Here is a 21,791-nt window from a genome sequence, read left to right as displayed (position 1 = left end):
TGAAAAGATAATATAGTTAATAAACACACTCTTAATATTTTTAGCTAACGGGACTTTGGTATTGTTAACAAAGGTTTAGATATTCGACTTTGAAGGCTCAGGTTTGAGTTTCGTTGAGTTCCAACTATGTGTAAGTTTCGTTCAATTTTTTCTGGATTAATTCAACTTTTGTCCCATTTTTCATCTGCTATGTATTGTATTGGTTGGGTTTTACATTGTAATTTATCGAACATATATTTATATTTGTACGTGTGTTGTAGTTGTAATTGTATTGTCTTTATACTAGTAAAACTTAAAAAAAAAAAATTTTTAATTTTAATTTTATGAATTTATTTTTCTTCTATTTTGATTTAATAATTGAAGTTCAATTAATAACATCATAAAAAGTATTAAATCAACTTTATGACATTTTTAAATATAAAAATTTGATCATGCAACCCGGTTAAAATTGTGTGGAAATGTTCATAAGTTGAGTGTTCCATCAAACTGTTTATATATATATATATATATATATGTTATGGTTAAATATAAATAAATAATATTTTTATTGCTTTCAAACGGTAAAATGAATTTTTAGGTAAGTCTAAGAATTGATTCTTCATTCTTTTGAAAAGTCTTTTGAGAAATCTTTTGACAAGTCTTTGGAAAATTTTAAGTGTTTGATATTCTTTGTCAAAAAGTCTTTTGAAAAGTAAAATATCTATTTTAGACATGATATTATAAAGTAAAATATGTATTTAAATAATGTTTAAATTAATTAATATTATGATATTTTAGTAAAAATATAAAAAATAATTTATTATAACTTATTGTTAATATTTTAATATATAATATTAATTTTAAATATTTCTAAGTAATTAATATTAATTATTTATTAAATTTAATTAGAATATATAAACTATATTTAAATATTTAAATATAATAATTAAATATTTGTAATTAGATATTGACACGATTATATTATTTTAAAAATATTTTTATTTTTACTTAATGCTTTTAACATATTTGTAAAACTCATATTAAATAATCAAGAAAGAGAACACAAAATAATAGTATTAAACACATTTTAAGTAAAAAAGTAAGGTTAAAAAGGTAAAATAACAGCCAAAAGTATTTTTTGGCTGAAAAAGCTAAAATTTACTGCTTTTCATCTCTAAAAAAGCTCATCCCAAAAGTTAAAAAAATTGCCCTAATGATATTTGTTCTTCATTGCTTTTAAGAGAAAAGTATTTTTTTTTTAAAAAAGTTCATCCCAAAAGCAATGGAGAACACACCCTAAGTAAGTCTGACTTGAATTTAAAAATTTTATTTGGAAGTAAGTCTTGACTCAATTCATAAATACTCTTTCTCCACTTTATGATATTGAGTTAAAGAATCTTACTATCTTAGGTTTATACGGGAAATCTTGTTGGTCTAATCTCACATTATTACTTGCTTATTTGGTTTATCATATCTCCCGTTTGGAATTCATGCTCGTCAACTCACTATGATTGCTCGGAAATCTCCCCTTTTCTTTATTAGTATTGATTTTCAAACTCAAACAGACTTTTAAGCTTTACTTGGTAGATTGAAAAGAAAATTGGAATGATAAAAAAATGACTGGGTAGGAAACTAGAAGTATGGAAAATATAATTTTCTTTCCATATGTTACTTGGTAGGAGGTGAAAAAATGGAAAGAATTTTTTTTTTCGTCCATTGATGCTCGGTAAAGTTGAAAAATGAAAGAAAATAAAATAAAATAAAATAAAATATTTAAAAATACATAATTTTGAATTAACATATACATTTTTATCGTTTTCTTTTATCTCATCATTCTAATTTGAAATGATTGATTTTTTACAATAGGATGAAAAATTATCTATATTTTTTTTACATAAATAACTAAAAATTAGTGAAAGAAAATCAGATAGTAAACAACAAACCCAAATCAAAGAGAAAGGAAAATAACGTAAGCTGTGCGTCATATTTTTACATATGTCTATCAACTCCTTTTATATTTCCAAATTATATGGTTCAAATTATCTTTTAACTTATAAACCATCTTTCATGCAAAGTAATTAGGGTAAGCATTTGGTTGATTCGGTTTTATAAATGATATATTATATTGTATAAACTATTTTAAATTATTATATAAATAGAAATAAATTTATCGGTTATTATAAATAAATTTATTAGTTAGTAAGATTTATTTGATTATCCAATTGAATTCAACAAATAAATTAATTTTCAAATTAATTATTTTAAAATTAATTAAGTCAGACCGAGTTAACTAAATTTGAATCATTAGATTAATTTATTGGTTTAAGCCAATTAATGTTAAGCTTAGTTTTATAAATTATATATGTATTTTTATATTCTTTATGCCTGTTTTACTATCTGTGTTTAATGTCTATATATTATAATATATAATTTTAAATTTTTATATAAATATATTTAAAAATAAAAATAAAATTATTATCACTTAAATAGATGAAGCCGTTTCTATTTTTAGCATTGTAAGGCTTTCACCATTTCCTAACATGATGCACGCTTACGATGATGATGTTACCAAAGCTAAGGATTTGATACTTTGATGAAGTGTTGTTGACCCATAAAAGCGAAGAACTATATTTGAAATTCTCTTCTTTTCTTCATCATCACATCTACCCATGAAGTTATAGCAGAAGAAAAAATGGCAGAGGTTTGTTCCTCTTCAACAAACACTATCTGCAATTATATGATTCTTTCATGAATCAACTTCCTTACATTTTCGATTTCAACAATACCTGAATTTTGCCCCTAATAATAATACTTGTGAGAAGCTTCTTGCTTACAAACAAGTTGTTGAGTATATTGGTGTATATCCCACATCATTGGGATACAAACAGACGAGGGGAGAAGCAGCTTATAAAATAAGCGGGCTTGTATTATTCAAAGCATACCTTTCTCGGCCTTTTGGCTAAGATCAAGTGTAGTATCTGTTCTTATCAGTTTAATATCTGATACGTGGGCCATTGGCTCACATGATATTAAATTTATTTTTTGAGGTGGAGGGTCCATCGCAGTAGCTTGCTACTGGGACTCTCAAGCGTCGCCCAAGTGTTGCACTATTGCTCGGGCCTGGCGCACACCAACCAATAATAGTTTAAAATCTGACCGTTTCTCGTTATTGCCTTCTGAATTTAAACCTGCCAGCTTTTTGATCAGTATTTCCGGCCAAAATTTTCTAATGGATTCCGGGCTATACTGTGCTACTGTTAATTGGCTCAGTCACTACCCTTCCATTCTTTTGCCATATCAGCCATAAAAGATACTATATTTAACTTTGCCTTTTCACTCCCAAAATGATTTTCTCGTTGAATTCATCACAAAACATTTCTGGGCTTATGTAAAAATGGAACAGATTTGAGATCACCAAATTTAACGCCAAATTTAACGGAGAGTTAAAAATTTAATAAATTAATACTTATGAGTCAAATGCGAATATAAAAGCATTTTTGAATTAGTGAATTTGGTGATTTAAAAGAATTAATTAGGTAAATTGAGTCGAGAATCAGGTATCGAGACCTCGACTTCATAAATCGAGCCATAAATATTTTTAGAAATATTTATGGAGTGTTGGTGAGGTAGTATTAAAATTTAGTCAGAAAATTTTGACGTTTGGGTGGTTAATTAAATAAAAAGGACTAAATTGAAAAGGGTGTAAAAGTTGCTAGAAGGATTAAATAACTCAATTGTCAAATGAGAAAGGACCTAAAGTGAAAATAGTCCTAAAGGAGATATTTTGGGCTGCAATAGCTGAGAAAAATCAGGAAATGGATAAAATAAGGGCAAAATTAGAAAATTGCCAAAATTGGCTAAATAAAAATGGGACTAAATTGGAATATCTAGAATTCTCTTCATTGCTCTTCATATTCATCAGCTGAAAAACAGCCATGGAGGAGGGTTCAAACTGGTTTTCATACTCTAGCTTCATGTAAGTTTTAATTCTTGCTTTCTCCTTGAAATTTTTATATTTTTGTGACTTTTACAACTAGGTCCACTTGTTGAATTCATTAGTTTTTGATTCTATGAAAGAAATTGAAAGTTGTTATGAATATGTGCTGGAAGTATATGATGATTTGGCATGGAATTAGAGCTTTAAATTATTTATATGCTGATTTTATTGAAAGAATTGAATAGAAAGTGAATGTTTGGGACCTAATTGTAAAAGAGTTTGAAGTTAGAGTTTCATATGGAAATTCTGAATTTCAATAGTTATGAAATAACTTATAATGTCTAGAAAAAGTATTAATTGAGAAAATTATCTTAATTGAGGGGTTAATTGAGCAAGGACTGAATTGTATGAATTATGAAATTTGGGGCAAAATGGAAATCAACATTTTGCACTAAAACTGTTTTAGACAGCAGCAGTAGTCTAACTTTGAAAAATCACTAAAAATTATAGAAATCGAATTAGAGGATGAATAAAATATGAAATTAAAGCTTATTGAGTCTAGTTTCTTATAAAAGAAATTATGTAAGCAATGGAATTGTAAATCATGAGATACAATAACGTTTGTGAGACAAGGTCAGAATGATTTCGAGTTTCCCTGTTCTGACTTTAGAAAATCATCAAAAATTGGATAAAAATAATTATGGGCTTAAATTTATATTTTTAGATCCTGAATGAGTCTATTTTCAAGAGAAATAAACGAGGACATCATTCGAATCCTGTACAAGAAGATAATTAATTTTTAGTGAAGAAGGGTCGGAACTGTCAGACAGCAGAACAGGGGAGACTTTAATGAATAAACTGTATTAATTGGCCCAACCAAAAATTATGAAATTTTTATGGTAAGAAGGTATATGAGTCTAGTTTCAGAGAAAATTAGAGGATCTTAATTTGGAGTTCTGTAGCTCAAGATAAAAATAATTTAATGACTATGATACAGATGGACAGCTTGAATATTCACATAAGTAGATAGTGAAAATTATGGATAATGTTACCTACAAGTGTGTTGTTTATACTAAGGATGTGGAATGCAGAGGAGGAAAATATGTATGAATATTCAGCTAGCATGGCTAATTTGTATGTTTTTGGCTTAGGAACTAAATTGAATAAAAGTAAAACGTTATGGGTAATTTTGTAAAAATATCGAAAATGACTAAATTGAAAGGAATGAATTGTTTTATTATCTAAATTAATAAATTGAATGAAGTTATCAATTTAAGATTGGGTGAAATTTGGGAATATGGTAAATCACCAATATGCCCCTAAATCTTGGTATTTCTGCAATTTAGTCAGACAGGTTCGTATATCCTGCATGAGCATGTAAATATGAAAATTTAAGTATTGTATCGTATTTTATATGATATTTTGAATTGAATATATGAAAAGAATGTTACATGAAACATGAAAATGAATACTAAATAATATAAATTAATTGAAATTATTCTGAAAATCTCGGTAATGCCTCGTATCCTATCCCGATCTCAGGTACGGGTATGGGGTATTACATAAGGTTTATGCATTATAACTGTTGAATTATGCTATGTTGGAACCTAAATTGATTTGCAAATGTTATGACTTAAATGGATGGAGCAGAGGCTACTTTTAGCATTGTACGTCACTTTTCTCACCTACTGCTAATATGATAGTAGCTTCCATTTCATGTACAATTACGATGAAGTTGTACTCAAAGCCCAAGTGTATGAAAAAGTGTGAATAATAAAAGTAAAGAATTATGTTTCTTTCTTAGCTTCAACTTTTCTTCATCGTCTCCCCCACGAAAGTTAAAACAGAAGCAAAATTAGCATAGATTTGTCCCCACTTCAACAAACATTTTCTCCTATAATGACTGACTGTTTCATGAAGTTATAATCAGGACTTTTATAAGAGAGAATTTTGTTAGTTTTGTGTAGAAGCTTCCCTGGTTAGGCCTGAATACATTGGTCTATATCCCACATCACTCGGGTACAAACAGACTAGGAGAAAAGCAGCTTATAAAACAAGCGGGGTTAGACGAACAAAAGCATACCTTTCTCGGCCTTTTGGCTAAGATCAAGTGTAGTATCTGTTCTTATCAGTTTAATATCTGATACGTGGGCCAATGGCCCACACGATATTAAATTTATTTTTTGAGGAGGAGGGTCCATCACAGTAGCTTGCTACTGGGACTCTCCAGCGTCGCCCAAGTGTTGCACTGTTGCTCGGGCCTGGCGCACTCCGCCCAATTCTAGTGTAATTCATTTTTCCTATGATTTCTATTTGTATTTAAAGGTAATTATCTTAAATATTATAATGACTACTTTAAATATTTTTCTTTCTTTTGACAGTTTGATTCTTTCTGTGATTAATTTTATTGAAGTTATTAAATCATCACTTATAATAATCGTCTTAATATTTTCTTTAATTATCTAATTTTTGCAAGTATAAATTTTTGAATATGCAGTCGAGGATCTCTTTATAGTAAAGTATTACAATTATCTTATAAACCAAACTGGTTTTTTCAAAAAGGAATTCTAAAACCCTTGAGATGTTACCTTTTGACTGGTTCATAAACACACTGAGCTTATTTATAATCCCCAAGCAGGAATTTCTAAAATTTGAGTGGGTGTAGTATTAGTGTTTATATATAATTATATTGGTTTATTATATCATTTTAATTATTTATATAACCCATCTAACGATTTTCTTCATATATTTCACCTAATTTTGCCGTAATTAAATCCCATTTCGAAGCTTTTTTTCTTAACTCATTACCAAATCTGTAGAATATGTATGAGATACAACTAATGTGTATATATGGTTTAATTTTAATTTTATCTTTCTATTTTCTGAAATTTGAAAAATTAGTTCTAATTTATCATAATCACATGATTTTACTTTTAAGAAAATTTTTAAGTTTGTTTAATTGGGTAAATATTGTCTAGATTTATTGTTATATTGTTTACTTGGATATTAATTTTATGCACGAAATTCAATAACTTATATGTAATAAAATAATAAAAAAATTTTAATTTATTATTAATTGGATTAAACTCTCAATTTCTTTTAAAAAAATCAAGGATTAAATTCTGACAATTTAGAGAGATTTAACTTTTTGTTTTGGTAGTGGATTAAACTATATATATTTAATATGATTGAATATTTTAAAAGATTGTAAGGCCTTCAAGCGTGAGAAAATGTTCCAACCCAGAGAGAATTCAGCACCAAAAGATATTCATGGAGTTTACATTGCTTTTACCCCAAATTGTTTTAGATTTTATTTTTTATTTTTACGTAAGTGATGTGTTTAAATTATCTGTAGTTTAGTCTAAAGATATGAAAGATCTCCCTCCAAGCCGTACATACGACTTTCATCGAATACGGTTTTCCACAGAATTCCAAATGTATCTATGAGATCGAGTATGGAATTCTGTTTACTCACTTTAAATTGAGTATCCGTTTACATCAGTCACTATTAAATCACTTACTTTCATTTATTTTCAAGATGACTAATCTTTTTAATTCGATTTAATGTAATGTTAGTTATCATTATCCATGGCATTCTATTAATGACAATCACCATATAGAAACTAAAATGTCAGCTTTTTAAATGTACAAAGATTAAAATATTCCTTCTAGTAGTATACAGAAACTTTTTGACATAACATAGAGACATACAATTAACTTTAATCCAAAATGGTATGTCAAGCGTGCAGAGTAAAAAACGAGTAAATAAATAGTTGTTTCGTAATTTTATAATTGTGTTAGTGATATTAAATTTCACGAATTGTGCTTAAACCCTCTCAAGATTTCAATTTATTTCTTATTAGAAGGTAGAATTTTTTGGCATATAAAAGACACTCGTTTTCTTACATCAAGTTACACCGGTCTGATCAAATTTTGAGTCAATTCGAAACATAGATTTGCATTCTAGAGTATCATTGGTCCATTAGACATGCCAGGCAATAGACCAACTATCTTACAACATGGGCCACGTCTTACAGCTTATGACGACAACAAAGTGGCGAGCATGAATGGGAAGATGGTTTTACTCATTATTTTTCATAAATATAAATAAATTCGTTGTTTATAAATATAGATATAAATATTTTTATAAAGGAAAATTAATGATATTGTTCAAACATTGATTTTGCAAAAGTATATATAAATTGCATTCAAAATAGGAGCATTAGTCATTAATAACGTATTAATTTACACAAATTTAACATATTAAATGTATATAACATAATTGCAGGAAGATTTAAGGCTAAATAATTCATGATAAAAAATTAAATCTTAATTCAATTAACATCGTTACTATTTATAATAATTAAGAGAACATGTATGTTCGAGTGTAATTGAATGACTAATATCAATTATTTTAGTCAATTAAGTAGAATTTATCTCAACTTTTGTTAAAAGATAAATTATCATATAAAAATTAAAATTATTGAAATCGAATTGAACTAATGGATACATCTATCTAGGATAAGATAAAAGTTTGATTGATTAGCAAATTGAATAAAATTTTATATTTTTAAATAACTTTTATTTTAATATTTTTTAAAATTGAATTTGATGAATCAATTCAATTGATTATTTTTAAACCTATAACCTCACCAATATTACCACCAAAACATGGATCGAAATAATACAACCATTAAACCTACCTTAATCAGTGGTCGAGAGTTTAATCTTTAATCTTGAATATAAAATAATTTTAAAACTCGTGACTAGTATTTATCTTTTAATGGATCTAAAGAATACAAAAGATTAATTACTTAATTTACTCATATATAGAGAAATAATAAAAAGTAAAAAATCCCAGAGCGGCAGCAAATCTAATACAATAAACGTTGGACAATGTCCAGCGCAGCTTTATTTTTCACGCAATCTGCCTTTGCATAACTTTCTTCCTCGCCAAATACAGATTTTCTCTTTCCCTCTCTTTCTCTTTAAAATCCCGATGCAATCCCATTAGCAAAACCCAAAACAAGTTCAAAAGAAAGTTATGTCTTGGCAACAGTACGTTGACGAGCACTTGATGTGCGATATAGATGGTCAACCCATCCATCTTACTGCTGCTGCAATTATCGGCCACGACGGCAACGTTTGGGCCCAGAGCTCCACTTTCCCTCCGGTTCTCTTCCTCTTATAATGTTTCAATTTTGCGTTATCAGTTGATTAGAGAAAAAGGGTTCTTAAAGTTCTTTTTTTGTGTGCTTTATGGTGTTTGTAGTTTACCCCTGAAGAAATAAGTGCAATCATGAATGACTTTGCTGAACCCGGTTCTCTGGCACCAACCGGATTATTCCTCGGTGGTGTAAAGTACATGGTGATCCAAGGTGAACCGGGTGCTGTAATAAGAGGAAAGAAGGTAATGTTTTTATAGTAAAATACCTTCTTAATTGAACCTATATTAGTAGCATAGTTTTGATTTAAGTATATCACTGATGCAGGGTGCCGGCGGTGCGACCGTGAAAAAGACCAACCAAGCACTGATAATCGGGATATATGATGAGCCTGTAACACCTGGTCAATGCAACATGATTGTGGAAAGGCTTGGGGATTATCTAATTGATCAGGGTCTTTAGTTAGTTTTCTTTTTGGTCATTGGTAATGTTCCTTCCATCTTGTCCCATTTCCTTTATTTTTGATAAAAGATTATAATGGAGAGTTGGGTGTGAAGACGAAATGGTTTTTTAGTATGTTGTATGAATTTTTTTTTAATGTTTTTATAATTAAAGCATTTTTTGTTGGGAATTGTGTTATGTTTATGTTGGGAATTTTTATTTGAAAGGGAATTGTCGAACTATACTGAATGATTTTCTGTTATCTGCTTATATGCTATTGATGTGTTATGTTTTTATAATTAAAGCATTTTTTGTTGGGAATTGTGTTATGTTTATGTTGGGAATTTTTATTTGAAAGGGAATTGTCGAACTATACTGAATGATTTTCTGTTATCTGCTTATATGCTATTGATGTTAATTTTATATAAAACTAATTTACAAATGTTTTCTTTCATTTTTATTAAGAACTCACTTAAATTTGTTATTAGCGGTCACTTTTCATAGATTAACTCGTTAATTAGTTTAGGTGTTTTAAAAAAAAAAAGAAGAGAAAAGATGGAACTTTCACTGATTTTAGCTCTGGGACTAAATTATTAGATACTACATTATGGGAAATTTTTATGTAAAATTATATTTCTAGGGTTTAGTTAAAATAGTAAATTATATTTCTAGGGTTTAGTTAAAATAGTAAATTAAGTTTAGAAGATTTTAATGTATCGAGTTTATATAATGCAGATCCAATCAAATTTCTAATTTTAGCTTTAAATTTGTGAAAAGAAAACAGATCCAATCAAAATGGAATCTAATTCGATTGCAGTTTGGTCAGTTAGGCATACAAGAAAAATAAAGGTCTAAAAAATAGAAGCTAAACAACAATATTTCATATCGTTGCGAAATTACAGCAGATATTTGTAGATACATTTGCAAAACTAAGGTAATGAATAGGCTATGGAGTAAATTATATAACTAAAATAGTGATCATATTAAAACCTGCACCTACAAAATATTTGCACTCGACTTGGGTCGGGTGCGCCAGGCCCGGGCACTAGTGCAACGCCTGGGCTACGCTTGAGAGTCCCAGTAGCAAGCTACTGTTGTGGACCCTCCCCCTCAAAAAATAAATTTAATATCATGTGGGCCAATGGCCCACGTATCAGATATTAAACTGATAAGAACAGATACTACACTTGATCTTAGCCAAAAGGCCGAGAAAGGTATGCGTTGCTTGGTTGAAGCCCGCTTCTTTTATAAGCTGCTTCTCCCCTCATCCGTTTGTATCGCAATGATGTGGGATACACCAATAATTCAGCAACTTGTTTTGTTGAAATCGAAAATGAAAAAGAAGATTCATGAAACAGTCATATATCCTTTAAATCTCTTTAGAATTAGGGTATGTTGGCTCTTCTCCAGTCAAAATCTCTTCTTCTCACCATGAACTGGTGTTGGCAATCCCCATTTAAGCCGAATAAAAGAACAAACAAACCTTTGGGAGAAAAAAAAATAAGTTTTAATAGAAGAGAAAGTGAAGAAATTGAGTGAGAAAGAAATAGAAAAACTGAATTTTTTTTCTTTAATTTTGGTTGGGGAGAGAAGAGAAAGATCAGATGACATAAAAGAAAAATAAATCAATTAAAATTCAATTATATTTTTATTACTTTTGGGCTTAAAAATAAAAAGAAAAAATTGACTTAAAATCCTTTTCTTTTTGACTAATTGAACTTTTCTTTGACTTGTGGTGTCATGTAGCAAATCATGATTAGGTCACGTGTCAAAAATCTTAATAATTAAATATTAAAATTCAGATACCATATACTAATTTAAAAATGAAGCTAAATTAGAAATTTAGTACAAATGTTTTGACACAATTAAAAAGTTGTAGAATTTTTAATCTTTTATGTTTGGTTTAGAAATCCAATTTGAAAATGTTTTAGGTAAAATAACCGGTTTGATTTGAAAGAACCTAATTTTCTTTAGTTAGACATCAACAAAATGATTACCTAAAAATTAAATCCAATTGTTACATAATGTATGTGAAAATTAAAATAGTTATATATCATTCAAATTGATAATTCCCCACTTGAAAGTAATTACAGTGAATAATAATTCTTACAAAAAATTTAATTAACTCAAAACTTTAGAAACCACAACTTAAAAATGAATTTATAGATCACAATTAGAAAAGGAATTTCCAGTGTAAGACCACAGATGGAATAATTGGAATCAATAAATTAAAGAAATTTACAATTGAAAAATAGAAATCTTAGTATATATGTATATGTATAGAAATCACGTATTAATAACAAGTGTTTAAAAATAACATATAATAAATAATAAAAATTATACTTTGGAGTTAATTAATAGTAACACATGAAATATATACGATATTAAAAAAATTATGAGTAAAACTAGATTTAGACACGAAAACACATTAGATCAAAGAATATTAAATGAATATAATTATTTATCATTATTTTGTCATCAATCTTGAGTAGGTGTCAACTTAATTTATGACACTAAACTAATCTTATTAATACTGAAATTTTTATCACTCGTGTCTAAAGTAATACACAAAAATATGAAAAATATGATCTAAATTTAATTAATATACAAAAATTTGAATGAAAATATTTATGATCATTTCAAAAATTGGTAAATGTCCCTACTCCAAAATTTCATTTTTGACACATTTTTATAATTGTAATAACTTTCTATCGATTTACTAAATAATAAAAAAAGGTCCACAGATAAAAAAGAGGAAATCTCACAAAAACATTTTATCAAAAACTACATCTGTTGTGCCAACAACCACTAGACCGCTGCATTATAAACTCCAATTCCGGTATAACTACAAGGACTACTACGAAAATATTGAAACTGGAATTAGGTGGGGTAGGCCAGGCCCGAGCAATAATGCAACGCTTGGGCGACCCTCGAGAGCCAGAGTAGCAAGCTACCGTGTAGGCTCTCCCCCTCGAAAAATTAATTTAATATCATGTGGGCCAATGGCCCACGTATCAGATATTAAACTGATAAGAACAGATACTACACTTGATCTTAGCCAAAAGGCCGAGAAAGGTATGATTTGTTCAGATAAAGCCCGCTTTATTTATAGGCTGCTCCTCCCCTCGTCTGTTTGTATCCCAACTTTGTGGGATATAGACAAAGCTGTTTGTCACATCTTTTCCTTTTAGGGGCCAAATTCCGGTATTGTTGAAATCGAAAATGAAAGGAAATTGATTCATGAAACAGACATATAATTGGAGATAATAATGTTAGTTAAAGTGGGAACAAATCTCTGCCATTTTTTCTTCTGCTGTAACCTCATGGGTATCGATGATGAAAGGAAGATAATTTCAAATATAGTTCTTTGCTTTTATGGGTCAACAACAATTTTTCGAACACTTTCAAGCTTTGGTAACAATGTTAGCAACAAACAACGATTGTGAGCTGATGGGCATAAATTCTGATCCCGAGCATCTAATGAAGGTTAGAAGATGTTTTGTTTAAAAAAAAAAAAAAACATAAACCTACAATATTTGTATCCGCAACAATCAAATCTAATATTTACAAATATTTGAATTCACATTACTTGAATAATTAGATATGTCGCTATGGTTATGGAGATTAATTCTAAGCTTGCAACTATTATCCATTAAAAAAAACATTACCAAATTTTAAATATGATACAAAAATATATATTTTTACTTAAAAAAATTAACTTTGAAAAGCCAAAGTAGTATCTGCATCTCTTTAACGGATATTATTCTGAAAATATATCCATACCAAAGTATGGTGATTGAAAAGCAGGGGCGAAGCCAGAGGTTGGCATGGGCCTCGACCCCCTTAAAATGTAAATTTACTCTTTTGTCCCTTAATTTTTAAAAAATTTAATTAGTAAAGGTAAAATTATACTTTGGCCCTCTTAAAATTATAAAATTTTGATTTAATCCTTTACAAATTATAAATATATAAACTATAAAAATTAAAATTTTATCCGGCCTCCCTAACAATTTTTCGGCTTCGCCCTTGTTGAAAAGAGATTTTTTAGGAAAATATAGAAATAAGATACAAGAGTTAATTGTATTAAATATTCATAAATTATGTCTCTAACTTTAAATTGATTTTAAATTTTTAAATGTTTTAATTAAATCTTCAAATTATCGATGTAATATCAATTAAGTCTATTCATTATTGAAATTGTTAATTTAACCATTAAATGACACGTAATATTTTACATGATATAATTTAATGTTTTGTATAAAATATTTTCTATTGTTTCACTGATTTCTGAAAACATTTCATAAAAGTTATTTTAATGAAACAAACATAACTTTGAGATTTATGATAAGTAGTGAATTGATTACAAAGTGATGTTAAGGTGAAATTATAGTAAATGATGAATCTTCATGATGTTAAGGATTAAATTGTAAACTTTGTGAAATTTATAATTGAAACAAGAGAAGTGATATATGCATGAAAATTTATTGTGTGAAGTAAGATATTATAATGAATTATTTGATTAAAGTGTTTATATGGTGAAAATAAATTACATGACAATAGGGATTAAATTGAAAATTGTACATAAGTTTAAGTGTGAAACAATTTAATATGTAAATAAGGAAATCATGATCAAAGTTCAATGAATGTGTTATGAGATGATAAAATATGCATAAAGTATTGTAAAAGTGAAATTGTGGATAAATATGAAATTTTTATAATGACGATGACTAAATTGTTAAACTTGAGAAAAATATGTGGATGAAATATATAGAAATTTAATATGTGAAATAATATATTAAGATAAATTATGTGGTTAAGGTGTGACAAGAAAGAAAATTGATTTAATATGATTAATTAGTGAATATTAAACTTTAATGATAAAATTAACTAAATTAAAATTTATGAAAATTTATAAGAAAATATTTAATAAGTGAAGAATGTAACATTTCGAGATTTTGACCCGATATTCAGATTGGATATGAGGATGTTATAATAAACATAATTTTTTACAAGAATAAGAGAATAATTTTATGTTAGCTTACTTAAAAAAAAATTTATTCAATAATTCAATTATGTATCTAGTTAAACTCAAACTTAAAAATTGAAATTCCATTCGGTTTGAAGCTTTGGCTCAACTCACCGATTACACCAGCTTACCTAAAGTAAAGCCCTTATTACATCAATACATCTGTGTGTGCTTTTTCCGCTTCCTCTTCTTCTTTTGGCCCATTTTTTTCTCTAAAAACCTCACCTACAGCTTACTCTGTTCCCTGACATTTTCCCTTAAAATTACACTGAAAAAGCTCACATGTTTCCCAAACTTCATCTATTACTCAAGTTTCGATTCCTTGTCTTCGCATCGAACCGCCACTTTACACGATCAAACTCTGTTTTTCGAATTACCGCCACCTATTCGACGATATGCCCAAACCAAGTTGAAAGCCCGAATGAAGAAGCTATAGAGCATCCGAGAGACTCCACCGAGATTTTCAAGCAATGGGGTTGCTGTGAAAACGACTTGTTGACGATCTTTTCACGCCAACCTTCTTTGCGCAACGCTCAAGCTACTCCCCTTTTATCCAAACTCAACTTGCTGAGTAGCTTGGGACTCACCGGTTCCGACATTGTCAAGATGATCAATTGTCGTCCTCGTTTCTTTTGTTCTCGTATCAATAATTGCTTCGACGAGCGGATTGAGTTCCTCGTTAACCTGTTCGGTTCGCGAGAAATGCTTCGTAAAGCACTTGTTAGGAACCCTTCACTCTTGACCTATGATTTTCACAATACCATGAAACCAGTCATTGCATTGTACGAAGAGATTGGCATTAGCGGACATGATTTGATTGCTATGCTCATCTCACGTCCCACATTAATCCCAAGGACTTCTTTCAACGAGGAGAAGATGGAATACATAAAGAAAACAGGGGTTTTAAAAGGTTCCAAAATGTACAAGTACGTAGTTTCACTCATCGGAATATCGCGGATTGAGACTATACGTGAAAAGGTGACTAACTTGGGGAAATTTGGGTGTTCGGAGGAAGAGATTTGGAGTCTGTTGGGACGTTCTCCTCTTATTTTGACACTCTCGGTTGATAAGGTTCAAAGGAATATGACATTTGTTTTGGGAACCATGAAGCTGTCTCCAAGAGTGGTGCTTGAGCACCCGTTTTTGTTGTTCAGCAACCTCGAAGCCGTATTGAAACCGCGGATATCGTTGGCTCGGAAACTAAAGGAAATGGAGCTTGATCCGCAGATTAAAGGATCGATCATGTTGAGGGCATTGAGGATGACAGAAAATCGATTCTTGAATGTGTTTATTAAATGCCATCCACAAGATGTGGCAAATGAACTGTTGGAGTTCTATAAACATGCCAAAGGTCTCAAGCCATTGGCCGAATCATCGAAAAAAATACTGCGTAAAGGATTTCCATTTTGAACATTTTCGTTTGTTTGTTTGGTGCTGTCTTCATTTTCTTTTTGTTCATTCATGTCTAGGGATATTTCGATTAAATTTTCAGATTTATAACTTTTATTCTCAAAGGGATAATGCGAGACTCTATATAATATGTTATATATACTACAAGTCTCTGCATAAATTCTTCCCAAAGTTGTCGTCATAAAGGATTAGTATTTAAATTATATAATAAATTTAATTTAATGTGTGTAATATCATGCATGAAATTTGATTTTATACGATTTTATATATAGATTTTTAGTTTAACTCGATTTTTATAAATCATTAATAACCTTGTAAAATTAACATAATTTTATATTGATATTTTGCTTTTGAAAATAATTTTTAATCTAATTTGATTTAAATATATAAAATTAAATTAAAATTTATGTATTAAATTATACATAAAACCAAAATTAATTTATGAATTTGATGTTTATCTTTAATTATAACGCTAAATTGATATCATATTTACTTAGCAAATTTTAATTTTATGCTTATTGTTTGATAATATTTGATTATTTAAAATTTTATTTCAAATTAAGTGTTAAAAATCTAGTTAACATGTCCAAGTAATATTTTTTCAAAAGGAATGTTATTATTAATGACAATTTTTATTAATTAATATTTTTAGGTAAACCCTTTTATTTTATTGGATGGACTTTCAAGCTTTAACAAAAAAACCCCGACCCATAATCAGGTACACCTGTTGCGGCGGCTACGAGGTGTCGGATGAATAAAATATATTAAAAAGGTGATGGCATTGGCAGGCAGCCTGCCAAATCAAATTACGCCTCTTCTCTCTTTGTTCTTTAAACTATCTTCGATCTTCGATCATCATTCTCCCCCATCTTGTTGAATCAAATCTTTATTTTAAAAAATGGGAATTCCGTCAGAAATGAGGGATGTTTGGGTACAGAGAAGAGCAAAGTTCTTCATAATTCCTTCTCCCGCTGAAGACCAGAAGAAATTGAGAGCCCAGCAATCCTCCCAAGGTTTTTTTTTGGCTTTGAATCTTTCATTTCCTTAATTTTCGGTGATCAAAGCTAGCATCCCATGAAATCATGTTGCATTTTCCCCTTGTAATTCGCTTTAATTTTTTTTATATTAAATTTGAGTATATACATATGTATATATCAGATATTAATATTTTAGGAAACTAATGCAGAAGGTATTCGTGCCGGTCTCAAGGCTGCTGCCATTACCGGCGTTTTTACCGCTGTGCCTACAGTAAGTTAAACCTTAACCTTTCTCTTATTGGTTGTTCTTTTATTAATACCAATATTAATTATTCCTTCCTGTCTGTGTTTTCATTTTACAAGATTTTCCTGCAAAGTTTTTCTTTGGTTACTGATTGTCTGTGCAAGTGGTAGAGAATATGTAATTACAGTTTCAAGATCGTTTAAAATATGCTTGAACTCACAATACTTTCACTACACCTGGCATCTAATCCTCTTGCTTTTATTTTTAGAAATTTTAGGAATTTAATCTCCATGCATTAATTGGCAACCCTTGTGTGTTTTTCTCAGTTGATTGCAGTTCGTAAGGTTGTTTGGGCAAAGGCAAACCTCAACCATACTGCTCAAGCTCTTATCATAAGTGGAGGTATTTTCTGAAACCTATACTCCTTAAAATTTATTAGTGTTACTCAAAAGCAATCATATTCTCACTAGTCCTAACTTGTGATATGCATTATTTCTATGTATTATTAATGTATGAATCCAATTAAGACATTTGATTATAATAGTTTTGCTCGTCGTAATATGCCTTATCTGTGTATCGGTTAAACAGCATCGATTGCCGCTTACTTCATTACTGTTGATAAAACCGTGTTGGAAAGCGCTAGGAAGAATTCTCGAGCTCAGTTTGACAACAAAACTGCTTGAATACCTCATCCGAAGGTAATGCAAAATGGCCTGAGAGCAACTTTACTATATGTGTTACAGTTTAATGATGTTGGTCACATAATGCAATTATTTTTCTTCCTGAGTTTTATGTTCAAATGTTGATTTTATATTCTAGAATTTAAGCTGGTTTGCAGTTTTTGGGTTCGATTGTATGTTGTTTATTGTATGTATTTAACAAAGCAGTTGATCCCTAGCGTTTGGCCCACTACTTTAGGGTGTTGATCTCATATCAACAATGTAAGTTCAAATAGCAAGAATTACCTATTAGTGATGTGGGATAATGATTTGCTCTTATCAATGGTGTGTAAGTTGTATCACATATATTTAATGCATTTCTTAATTGAAAAGGTCAAAAAACATTTATAGAAAAGGAGTAAATGCTCCATTTGGGTCTAAATCCTTGAGCGTTGCTCATGTAGGATCAAATCTTCCAAAGTGATGGCTGCTCATCGGTCCACAAACAAAATGTATTAATACAAGTACAGCACATTGGGTTGATGGTATATTTTCTTTTTGATTGAATTATGACCTGCCTGCAATTTTTAAGAATGATTGAGATTTATTTTAAGGAACCTTTTTTTGTGTTGGGGGGGGGGGGGGTGTGTTCTTAATGACCATCTACATCTGCTCACAATGTTCTGCAATGCTTCATTGATGTCATTGATGGTACGGATGAGCTACAGTCCGTTTTTGATCTTCCTAACATAATATTACTTCATTTCTTTTATTTTTGTTGAAGAGTCTACATTTTCTAACTCCTTGATTACATATATACAATAAAAGATTAGCCTCGAGAGAGGGATTCTCGCTTGAAGTTGAAATTTCATATAAAATCTTTTACAACAGAAAATCATATCATTGTTTTAATTTATCAAATTTTTCGATAAAGAAGTTAAAATATAATCCAAATATGATACAAGAGGTTTTGTGATATTTTTACCTAATTGAATTATATATAAAGTGGAAAAATATCTATAGTTAATTTTTATCAATTTTAGTTAAGGATTGTTTTATTACGTTTCATATAAAAATAAGAATAAAGAAGGCAAAAACATCAATATATTAATATTTGTTGATTGATTTATTAAGTGATTTTATTGATTGAGTTGGTGTTCAGTTAACTCGTGATATTATTCATTCAACCATTTAATTAATACTATAATTTGATAGTGTATACATATAAGATAGATATATAATGCACACTGTATTATGAGACACTCATGATGTGGATGAAAATAATTATCTAACAAATATATTTTAGAAAAAATTGATATAAAAACAAATTAAATTTTAATTAAAATGATAAAGTTAAAATATTAATAAAAACCCAGAGTATTGGCCTAATGGTCAAGGTGTTTCACTATCTAATGTGTGACCTAAGTTTGAGTCACGCTAGTTACATTGATATTAAGGTTTTGCCCTCTTCTTACGATTCACCAACAAAAATATTAATAACTCAAAATTTGTATCCTCGTTGTCCATTGAACACGCTCCGAATAATTCTCCTTTTGTCAAATTATTGTCAATATAATCATAAAAAAGCTAATTTTTCAGGAATTTTAGACCAAGCTTCTGATAAACTTTGATATTCAGCTAACCCATAAATAACAAGTAAGACCAAATAATTTGATGAGGGTAGTTGCTGAACCATACCACATAGTTCCGGCAACAACAAAAGTTGCAAAAAAGAAAAATATATAACTTTTGGGTTAGTATTTAGTGCACTAAGAATATATTTTTTTATTATTCCACAAGCAGTTTTGAAAGCTTGATATGTGCCTCTCTTTTTTAAAAATTTATTTTTTGATATTATACTATAGTCACATATGACACTCACCCCTCAAACTTTACTTATGAAACTTAAAAATTCCACTAATAATATACCAAATAATTTCCGTGATTTTTAATCAAATCCATGGACCATTTCAAAACCAAATATTTAAATAAAAAACTATAAATATTGATTATCTTCTTTAATCAAAAATAATAATATACATATAAATGCTGCAAATTTGATTTTCTTTTTTTTTGGTAAGAAAAAAAGTAACAAATTACAAGACAATAATTACATCAATATCACCTTGTAAATTATTCAGAACGAAATTATCAATTTATTGGGGAAAAGAAACAAACTCATAAATATCCAATTGATAGTCAAACATCATACCAGCTAAGGCATTAGTCGCTCCATTAGATTCCCTGTAAATATGCTCGATATGAACCACCCATGCTCGAGCGCAAAACTCTTTTATTTTGCATATCAATGCCCTGTTCACTATGCCTTTATAATCACAATTGATTACTTGAATTGCAGATAAACAATTACATTCCAATACAACCAATTTCCACCTTTTAGACCATAGCAACTTAAGTTCAACACTACATTTCACAATGTTACGACCATAGCCAAATATTCATTTGCCATGGTTGTCTGTAACAATCCTAGTTGAGTAGGCAAGTCCAATGTGAAGTTTCCTTGCATTGTCTATGTTCATTCTGACACAACCAACTATAGGTGGTTGTCGAGGGCTTGGTCTGATTTTTCTTTTTCAATTATCTAGATGGTTTTATAATTTATATGCTCCAAAAATTAAAATATGCTAATTTCATTTAATCATCTCATTACAATTAATATTGTACCAGAGATTTTATTACATATTTATACGTGTGAAAATTATATATTTAAAATAAATAAATTGTGAAATAAAATTGAAATTTATAAAAATATTAAAATAAATCTTTAATTAAAGTAATTAAAAAAGACTTTTATAAATGTTTATAGCATGAATTTAAATTTTGATATTTGTATTTTTTTTCTTTTTATCAAGGAAAAGACAAAATCACTTTTGCATTAAAGAAACTTATTTAAAATATATAATATTATTTTAATAAATTCATTGAGTTAAGTGATATCAATTTATTTATGACTCCAATTTTGTTTATATGCTTGAATAAATTTAAGATGCTAATTTTGTTTTAATTATCTCATTACAAATAATATTGTATTTTAGTATATTAATAAAAATCGTGCTATCAATGTTTGTATTGTTTTTTCTGTCATAAATTTATATGGATTTCGACAAGATAAGAATATATATTATATTATGATATACCCAAAAATTGTGTGGAGAAAAATTAAAAATAGTTGAATAATTGCACATGTTGATATTTTAAGTGAAGAAAGTAAATGATTTTTATGTATTAAAAGATTAAATAATTTAAAGTACCCTATTAGTCTATTATTTCAGTTTACATTTTTAATTAAAATAATGTGATTGTCTTAATCGATACCAAATTCAATAAAACTTATTATAGTATAAATTTAAATATCTAATTATTTTATTGTATTAAAAATTATAATTATAAATTAGTTGTTAAATTAATTATTTAATTCATTACTTACGGTAACAAATACTAACTATAATTGTTGATATAATTATAAATTTTAGTAAAAATAATTATTCATACTCTCTCAATTAATGAAACCCCTTTTAATTACTTAAAAAGTAAAACAATTTATTGCATTTTTAAAGGAATGTAATATAACCAAATATTTTATTCAAATAATAAATAAATTATGAATGTAAGTGAAAAAGTACGTTACTTTACCTTAGATGACAAATTAATATAAGCTTCCGTTACTTAAAGCAAGAAGGATTATTTTCTTAATATTTTAATCTTTTATATATAATCAATAATTAATTTTATCCGTTATTATTACAAATAATAATTTAAAATAATATTATTTAAAAAGAAAAGTTAAAATTATCATAATAAAGAAAATATTAAGAAAATAATATTCTTTTGAAGTAATGAGATATTATGTCAGGTGGATAAAATCCAGTAATCTACCATTAATAAATGATTTATTAAGAAATAAAGTGATAATTTATTGCATAACTTTAATG

At 28.5% G+C, this 21,791-nt stretch overlaps 3 protein-coding genes and 4 non-coding genes across 8 annotated transcripts; 5 read left to right on the top strand and 2 right to left on the bottom strand.

The window, feature by feature from the left end:
* Positions 1–2,917: 2,917 nt before the first annotated feature.
* LOC128295831 (U2 spliceosomal RNA) lies at positions 2,918–3,113 on the top strand. The gene has a single exon (XR_008286380.1). It is a non-coding gene; the product is annotated as a U2 spliceosomal RNA (small nuclear RNA).
* Positions 3,114–5,995: 2,882 nt separating this feature from the next.
* On the top strand, positions 5,996–6,191 carry LOC128295864 (U2 spliceosomal RNA). The gene has a single exon (XR_008286413.1). It is a non-coding gene; the product is annotated as a U2 spliceosomal RNA (small nuclear RNA).
* Positions 6,192–8,802: 2,611 nt separating this feature from the next.
* On the top strand, positions 8,803–9,712 carry LOC108483630 (profilin-1-like). The gene is made up of 3 exons (XM_017787131.2): positions 8,803–9,089; positions 9,189–9,326; positions 9,409–9,712. The coding sequence occupies exons 1-3, from the start codon at positions 8,961–8,963 to the stop codon at positions 9,541–9,543; spliced, it is 402 nt and encodes a 133-aa protein (XP_017642620.1). The 5' UTR covers positions 8,803–8,960; the 3' UTR covers positions 9,544–9,712.
* An 832-nt stretch (positions 9,713–10,544) lies between these two features.
* Positions 10,545–10,740, bottom strand: LOC128295842 (U2 spliceosomal RNA). The gene has a single exon (XR_008286391.1). It is a non-coding gene; the product is annotated as a U2 spliceosomal RNA (small nuclear RNA).
* A 1,666-nt stretch (positions 10,741–12,406) lies between these two features.
* On the bottom strand, positions 12,407–12,601 carry LOC128295853 (U2 spliceosomal RNA). The gene has a single exon (XR_008286402.1). It is a non-coding gene; the product is annotated as a U2 spliceosomal RNA (small nuclear RNA).
* A 1,947-nt stretch (positions 12,602–14,548) lies between these two features.
* LOC108483530 (transcription termination factor MTERF9, chloroplastic-like) lies at positions 14,549–16,189 on the top strand. The gene has a single exon (XM_017786983.2). It carries the CDS (start codon positions 14,831–14,833, stop codon positions 15,956–15,958), a length of 1,128 nt encoding a protein of 375 aa, XP_017642472.1. The 5' UTR covers positions 14,549–14,830; the 3' UTR covers positions 15,959–16,189.
* A 448-nt stretch (positions 16,190–16,637) lies between these two features.
* Positions 16,638–18,386, top strand: LOC108483418 (early nodulin-93-like). Of its 2 annotated transcripts, XM_017786808.2 has the most exons (5): positions 16,638–16,971; positions 17,145–17,206; positions 17,506–17,581; positions 17,768–17,877; positions 18,303–18,386. In XM_017786808.2, exons 1-4 carry the CDS (start codon positions 16,857–16,859, stop codon positions 17,860–17,862), a joined length of 348 nt encoding a protein of 115 aa, XP_017642297.1. In that variant the 5' UTR covers positions 16,638–16,856; the 3' UTR covers positions 17,863–17,877; positions 18,303–18,386. The 2 variants fall into 2 exon arrangements, with proteins under 2 accessions (XP_017642297.1, XP_017642292.1); XM_017786803.2 differs by having other exon boundaries at positions 16,641–16,971; positions 17,768–18,386.
* The last annotated feature ends 3,405 nt before the right edge of the window (positions 18,387–21,791 follow it).

This window comes from Gossypium arboreum, chromosome 7 (genome assembly GCF_025698485.1).
Source record: "Gossypium arboreum isolate Shixiya-1 chromosome 7, ASM2569848v2, whole genome shotgun sequence".
NCBI classification, from domain to species: Eukaryota; Viridiplantae; Streptophyta; class Magnoliopsida; order Malvales; family Malvaceae; genus Gossypium; species Gossypium arboreum.
This window is presented reverse-complemented; position numbering and strand designations above follow the sequence as displayed.

Coding starts and splice junctions, on each gene's coding strand:
- LOC108483630 (XM_017787131.2), top strand. CDS start 8,961: ATGTCTTGGCAACAGTACGTTGACGAGCACTTGATGTGCGATATAGAT. Junction 9,090..9,188: donor AGAGCTCCACTTTCCCTCCG/GTTCTCTTCCTC, acceptor TGGTGTTTGTAG/TTTACCCCTGAAGAAATAAG. Junction 9,327..9,408: donor CTGTAATAAGAGGAAAGAAG/GTAATGTTTTTA, acceptor TCACTGATGCAG/GGTGCCGGCGGTGCGACCGT.
- LOC108483530 (XM_017786983.2), top strand. CDS start 14,831: ATGTTTCCCAAACTTCATCTATTACTCAAGTTTCGATTCCTTGTCTTC.
- LOC108483418 (XM_017786808.2), top strand. CDS start 16,857: ATGGGAATTCCGTCAGAAATGAGGGATGTTTGGGTACAGAGAAGAGCA. Junction 17,207..17,505: donor TTTTTACCGCTGTGCCTACA/GTAAGTTAAACC, acceptor TGTTTTTCTCAG/TTGATTGCAGTTCGTAAGGT. Junction 17,582..17,767: donor AGCTCTTATCATAAGTGGAG/GTATTTTCTGAA, acceptor TCGGTTAAACAG/CATCGATTGCCGCTTACTTC.